Source organism: Triticum dicoccoides, chromosome 2A, assembly GCF_002162155.2.
Source record: "Triticum dicoccoides isolate Atlit2015 ecotype Zavitan chromosome 2A, WEW_v2.0, whole genome shotgun sequence".
Classification (NCBI taxonomy): domain Eukaryota; kingdom Viridiplantae; phylum Streptophyta; class Magnoliopsida; order Poales; family Poaceae; genus Triticum; species Triticum dicoccoides.
In genome coordinates, this window is record NC_041382.1 from 769,069,976 (window position 1) to 769,076,678 (window position 6,703).

Here is a 6,703-nt window from a genome sequence, read left to right on the forward strand (position 1 = left end):
CCCCACCCGTTCCCCCCACGCCACCGTCAAACTCCAGCTGCGGTCTCCCGCGGCAGCCCCGCCCCGCTCCCCATTCCTCCCCCCACCCAACCTGCGACCGCTCCCGCTCAAGAAGAAAAAACCCGAGCTTGGCGAGCCGCCTGCCGGACGGAGAGCTGGTGGTCGGCGGAGGGGAGCGGACGGCATGGCGGGGCACGCGGCGGTGCGTAGCTGCGTGCAGACGGCGCTCAAGGCGGCCAACTCCCTCGTGGGGCTCGCCGGGATGGCCGTCATCCTCTACGCGCTCTGGGTGCTCCGCGCCTGGTCCCAGCAGGCCGCCGACCACCTCCCCGCCCCCTGGTACCATCCCCTCCCCTCGCTCCTCCTCCTCCCTCCCTGAACTCAACACGCAGATCTCGCACAGCGTTGCTCTCGCCCAAGCGTCGCAATCTCTGCTTTCGCCTACTAGTTACTTACTGCCGGATTTGCCGTTTTATTCCCCCCATTTCTGCTGCCGCTCCCGATTCCTCCGACCGATTTCGCGGCGGAATCCGTCGCTCAGACAGACAGATACCCCCCGCACCCACCTCCGACCGAATTCCCGGTGAAATGCGCGTGTCCTGCACACTGCTTCACCGGAGGCAGCAACGACCAACAGAGGGATCAGGATCAGTTCCCTGCTCGAACGAACGAGAGAGGGATCGGGAAGTGGCGTAGGAACCGAGCCAAGCCCAAAAGCGCCCCCCTTTTTCCCCGGCTGCTGACGGGCGGGACACTCAGCAGCCACTATTGCAGCAAATGTGTGTGCAGTGACGAAAACAAAAAGCAGCGGAGGGACGGATGCAAGTGCCATTCGGTGGTTGCGGTGGAATTGCGCCGCCCCTAGAGATTTAGGTGGCGGCTGCGATGTGTCGTCACGACGTGATGCAGCGGATGGATGGCCCAAACGAAAAGGATGGATGTATATGTATATATCTGTGCGGTTGATTGGTGGGCTGTGCAAGAGCACTCATGGAGGATAAAGAAACAACAGCGATTTGTGCTCAACAATCGCTTTCCCCAACTTAGGCACGCCTCTAGTGATCGGCATCTTCCCCTTTGCTTTGCTGTTAAGACGTAGACGCCTCGACGCCCACCGAATGGCTCATTCTACCATGTTTTTTATGTTGGGCCTGACAAATTTATTAGGAATCCATGCCAACCAGTATTCAAGGAATTTTCAGGTGTCTTGCTTGCCTATGTGAAATATATACTAGTAATCTAGTATGCAATGGCTGTTTTGATTGAAAATAAATCGCTTGTTGTGCAGGTTTATCTACACTCTTCTCAGCCTGGGGATCATCATGTGCTTGCTGACCTGCTCGGGCCATATCGCCGCCGAAACTGCAAACAGCCCCTGCCTGTCTTGTGTATCCTTTAAAGCGGCTTATGTGGCACTTGCTACTGGTTTATCAAAATTCCTCAAAGCCTTTTGCATCGTCGCATAGAGGCCAAACCTTTCTGTTTTTTCCCCATCAATGGTATCTCCATTTATTCGCAAAAAAAATGATATCTCCATTTAAGATATTAATGATATTTCAAAAAAAAGAAGGAAATTGCTAGCAGGTAAGTCTCGAAATGGGACTGTTGGCTCCTAATAATACTGTGACCTGGTGCTATGAACTATTTTGCCTTAACCTGACATGTATGTAGCACATGATCTTTGTATTCTTGCTTGTGATACTGGAAGCTGCAATCGCCGCCGATGTATTTCTGAATAGCTACTGGGAGGAGGTAAGGAGCACTTCAGCTGCTACATATACTTGCTATTTCTAATATATCAGCCATTTGATTTGTGATGGTTTGATAATCCCCAAACCTGCAGGATTTCCCAGATGACCCATCCGGGAAGTTTGATGAATTCAAGCATTTCGTGAGATCAAATTTTGACATATGTGAATGGGTAGCCCTCTCGGTGGTCGCTGCTCAGGTGAGCGATTCTCTGCTCAAGTCTTCCACCTCTTGCTTCTTATGCTTGTAACCAAACAGCTGTGTAGATATAACAAGTATGGTGGCAACATGTAGGGGGAAAAGGAAATGCTGACTGCTTTGCCAAATAACCAAATTAGACTTCTAAATAGTACCATAGTTTTATTTGTACCTTCCACTACTGGTTTGGCTCACAGCCAGTCTACCACTGTACTTTTCAGAGATAATCATAACAAACTTAGTAACAACAACACTAATAATAACATCTTATTATTCGCAGGCGCTATCAATCATTCTTGCAATGGTACTTAGGGCCCTTGGCCCCGAAAATGAAATCGAATACGACAGTGACGATGATGCAGTGCCCGCAAGGCTGCCTCTCCTAAGGAACAAGCCCCAGCATGGTCCAAGCTATGGCGAACCTAACTCACCTCGCAGGATTGATTCATGGCATGTGCGAATCTTAGACAAGGTGAGCTGTTTATCTATTAAACAAGCATCTCTTCCCTCTTTACGTTGGTGCACCGTCAGTCTGTACACCGTGACTGAAGCCTTGCAACTGTTTCCTTTCAGGCCAACGAACAATAAGATTCTTCTGACCTTACATGTCGAAAACCCTCCGGAAGGTTTCGCTGTCCTGACCCCTGAGGGTTACGGCCAACCTGAGGACATGATGATACTTCTTCTCTGAAGTAGTAGTGAGGATTGATACAACGACGGTGTGGTACCCGAATGGCTACTTTTATTGCCTTTCGACATGCGCAAGTATTTGAGTAGCATGTGACTAATCTTACAGCCTCCTGATGTATGGGATGAATGTTGTAAAATGTTTCACAAATAGATGATGGACTGATGCAATGTCTTACCCAATACAAAAAGGAAATCACCCTGATAGTCTGAACGCCATGCATTTTATGTTTCTGTTAATGTTTACAGAACGTGGGATGGGACTTTTTTCATGCTAAATTTCAAAGCTTAGTTGAACACTTAATTGTACCTAGTGTACTGTAAGGTACATACACGGTAGTTGCTTGGTCGATCGGTATCAGTAACGTACTGTCCACTCCCTCTGTAAACAAATGTAAGATGTTTTGGTTAAACTATCAAGACGTCTTATATTTGTTTACAGCGGGAGTAGTATATTACGGAAAAATGTCACTCAGACAATAACAATCTGCAGATACGTTTTCTTACCTTGCAAGTAATTTTTAGTTACGTCATGAGAAAAACAGATTAAGGCAAAATATTTTTAACTGGCGGTAGAGGAAAAAGAGAGCTGAGAAATGGTGATGTAACCCCTTCACTCATTTCAGTCTATGTAGTGTATATTGAAATATCCAAAACATCTTATGTTTGTGAATGAAGGGACTATAACTGAAGCTACATAATATTATTCATCAGCACTAGAACGAACCAAGACATAAATAAATAGTACTGTACTACATACACACGCTAAGTACTACTATGAAATTACAAAACTTTTTCCATGCGAATTGTAAATGTTATCTACAGACATTTACAAAACCTGAGCACAACCCAACACTTCCAATCAGAGCTCACTGTAATTACAAACGGTGAGCACTCAATGACACCAAAACTGCAAATGTTTACACACACAAAAGAGCAGGCAGAGAGTTTATTTATTACAAGAAAAATGACCCAACCCAATGAACTCAACTTTGATAACAATGATACATCAGATCAGATGCAACATGGCACCTCAAATATTCCTTCCAACCACGCCCGACTATGGAACAGGGTTTATTGATCTGATACAACAACAATCATGCGACTGACAAACTCGCTTATTGATTGATACAGTAAGTGGTCTGCTAGGCACAGAATAGAAAGAATACTTTCGTCTCAGAAGGTCAAGCAAACCTAAAAATAGTGTACAACATCTCCATTGAAAGAGGAGCGAGCATTATCTTATCCTTGGTGAATCTGAAGACCTTGTCCACCGACCTCGACTTTGAAGCAGCGGAAACCATGCGATTCTAGCTCCGTGGTGACCTTCTCCAAAACTAACTTGGACAATACTGAAATTTATGATGTCAAGGAAGCATCGCTGCTAAGTCGGTAGATATAGACAAACGGATTATATATCAAAATGTTTGTTGAAACTAAAAAGAGTACCAAACATATATTAAGCATATCCAGATTAAATCAGCATACAAGAACTGTGAAACTCTTGGTTTGCATGCATCTAACAGACCTATTCATTAAGTGGGTACAGTTGTACCACAGAGAAATTAAAGGATCTTTACAAGTACAAACCATCAGTAAACATTAAGCAATTTCAAGTTCCTCCTTGCTACATTAATAAGTTTGACAGAATTACTAAATAACAATTCAGAAATCTTCATATGTAAAAATGTTAAGTGACGAGGATCTAGCTTTTACTGGCAAATCATTTTAATGTTAACATTCTTCACTAACAGAATGCCAAAGACTGCATTTGTGCACACTTCGATTTCTGGAAACATTCAGTTAAAATGTCATGAAGAAATCAACTGAAAGGAAAAGATATGCTGGATCTGAGGTATTTAAGCGATATAAAAGCTACACAAGTAATAAGATATAAAAGGATACGAGTTGGTATCAACGTCAAAACACAGCCTCCACCACCAGCTCCGGTGAGCTTCGAGACCAAGTTATACTTCAATGTCGAGCGCAGCACGGTTTCTATAGAGGAATGGCTGACTCCCATGCACTGGAGCAAACCTTGGTTCATCTCCATGAGTTCTGCTAGCTTTTCTTCCTTTGAGGTCATGGCTATCTCATCAGTGGCAGCTAACTCGACAATGCTGGAAAGCTCTTCACTAATGGTGTTCACTGCATGGAAGACGGAAGCCATAGCATCGGGATGCCTAGATGCTCTTTCAGACACACCAGCAACCAGAGCCTTGGTGTTCCTACCAACCCTTGTATCAGTAATGAGCATTTTGACTGGATTGCCAGATTTGAGGTTTGTCAATTCTCCCTTCTTGAATTTGATCATGCTCCCTAATAGTCACGTAACAGATGAATTTAAATCCCAATGGCATGTAAAGTTATAAGATACTCCTATTTTAAGTTAAAAATACAAGATGTTTCTAGTATGAAATGACTCGGGTGAGATTTTCATGACTGAACTCCTATATATACAGAATACTCATATTCAAGTTAAAAGTACAAGATGGGACACTAGTTGGCAATAACAGGCAGTTGCTGATTTAAACTTTTAACGTACAACGGCAGCGCCGTTGAGGAATAGGTTCATGAAACAAGCACATATAACCTCAATACTGATATCTCCACTAGAGGAAAAAAATCTAAGTCGCAACGGATTTTGGCGCGAATTGAAAGATTCTAACCAATCAAGAGGAACAACATACCAAAAGTGCTGACAGCGTTGTCAATGCCAGAAGGCTTGCCATGAATAATCTTTTCCCCCTGGAACGCCCACGTGTTAACCAGCTCAAGATGATCCTTCCCCAACAACCGCCACTCTGTTCCGTCGACGGCGCCCTCAGCGCAAACCACTCCTGCCGCCGTCAGCAGCGCGCCCGACAACGACACGGAGAACGCGGCCGACGAACCAAGCCCCGCGCCCATCGGCAGACCCGAGCTCACCACGACCTTCCCAGGCCTACACCTGCACAAAAGAAAATAGCTGCATCAATTTTACTAGTTTCAGCATCAGAAGATTTGCTTGGGGGAAAGAAAGCTGCCGACTGACCCCAGGATGGAAGTGTAGAGGTAGAGGAACGCGGAGAGGCCTGCGGAGAGCCAGATCTTGGCCTCGGGTATCTCGTGCAGCTCCACGAGCCTGGCAATGGAGGCCAGCTCCTCCGGGGAGCAGGGCCTCGGGGCCTGCAGCTCCGCCTTGCGGCAGGTCTCCCCCAGCGCCTCGAGGAGGCGCGAGCATGGCCAGGAGAAGGCGAGGCCCGAGTCCGTCAGGTCGACCTCCACCTCCCCGCCGGCGCCGCCATCCCCTGCGAAAGAAACAGCGAAAGGCCAGAGCGTCAGTGCCGATCAGGAAAGAATCGAGAGTCGGATGGCGTTTGTTGGGCCGGGGAGGAGACCTGGCGGGGGCAGGTGGAGGGAGGACTGCGTGTAGAGGTCGATGGCGGCGGCGACGGCGGAGGAGCCGTGGACGACGGCGTGCTCGCCGGCGAGGATGATCTTGCCGGGCGCGCGGGCGCGGATCTCCATCGATCCAAATCTTTCGGCCTCTGACTGCCTCCCTCGCGCTACTGCCGCTGCTGTGTGATCCGCGGGCGGCGGTGGCGCATAGGAAGTATCGCCCGGCGTGGGGAAAGATTCAGAGGATCAAATCATGGCGCTCCTCCTCTGCGCGCAGCAACGCGGCGGCGGCGGTGGCGGCTGCCGATGTGGGTGAGCTCGGGTAGGGTAGGCTCGCTGGCGGCTGGACACTCGTCTCAGCTACCTTTTGCGCGACGGGATGCGGAAGCATTCACTGGTCGCCGGCGGCTGCCTGAACGCAGCGACGGGAACTTTGGACTAGAATTAGGATTAGCAGCCCCCTTGTCAAAATCTTCCTAAAAAAAGTCAGAAATTTCCACGTTTCTTTGTCTAATTCCATGGAAGGAATGCCAGTATTTATGACATCAATTCAATATCATTAGATACGTCATAAAATTATTATTTTTTCTATTTTATCTGTTTGGCATTAAAGACGCAAACAATATTTTTTACAAAGTTAATCAAGTACTGTAGTACTAAAAAATTTGACCATTAAAAAGGTATAATA

The 6,703-nt window shown here is 47.1% G+C and overlaps 2 protein-coding genes across 2 annotated transcripts; one reads left to right on the forward strand and one right to left on the reverse strand.

The window, feature by feature from the left end:
• The first annotated feature begins 6 nt into the window (after positions 1–6).
• On the forward strand, positions 7–2,853 carry LOC119357146 (tetraspanin-19-like). Its single transcript, XM_037624135.1, has 6 exons — positions 7–339; positions 1,289–1,388; positions 1,672–1,752; positions 1,844–1,948; positions 2,228–2,419; positions 2,521–2,853. The coding sequence occupies exons 1-6, from the start codon at positions 185–187 to the stop codon at positions 2,533–2,535; spliced, it is 648 nt and encodes a 215-aa protein (XP_037480032.1). The 5' UTR covers positions 7–184; the 3' UTR covers positions 2,536–2,853.
• A 637-nt stretch (positions 2,854–3,490) lies between these two features.
• LOC119357147 (mevalonate kinase-like) lies at positions 3,491–6,471 on the reverse strand. Its single transcript, XM_037624136.1, has 5 exons — positions 6,015–6,471; positions 5,669–5,924; positions 5,325–5,584; positions 4,540–4,953; positions 3,491–3,986 (listed from the first exon to the last, which is right to left on the reverse strand). Exons 1-5 carry the CDS (start codon positions 6,142–6,144, stop codon positions 3,877–3,879), a joined length of 1,170 nt encoding a protein of 389 aa, XP_037480033.1. The 5' UTR covers positions 6,145–6,471; the 3' UTR covers positions 3,491–3,876.
• Between the last annotated feature and the right edge of the window lie 232 nt (positions 6,472–6,703).

Coding starts and splice junctions, on each gene's coding strand:
- LOC119357146 (XM_037624135.1), top strand. CDS start 185: ATGGCGGGGCACGCGGCGGTGCGTAGCTGCGTGCAGACGGCGCTCAAG. Junction 1,389..1,671: donor ACAGCCCCTGCCTGTCTTGT/GTATCCTTTAAA, acceptor ACATGTATGTAG/CACATGATCTTTGTATTCTT. Junction 1,753..1,843: donor TGAATAGCTACTGGGAGGAG/GTAAGGAGCACT, acceptor CCAAACCTGCAG/GATTTCCCAGATGACCCATC.
- LOC119357147 (XM_037624136.1), bottom strand. CDS start 6,144: ATGGAGATCCGCGCCCGCGCGCCCGGCAAGATCATCCTCGCCGGCGAG. Junction 5,925..6,014: donor CCTCCACCTGCCCCCGCCAG/GTCTCCTCCCCG, acceptor TTTCTTTCGCAG/GGGATGGCGGCGCCGGCGGG. Junction 4,954..5,324: donor CAACGCTGTCAGCACTTTTG/GTATGTTGTTCC, acceptor CGTGACTATTAG/GGAGCATGATCAAATTCAAG.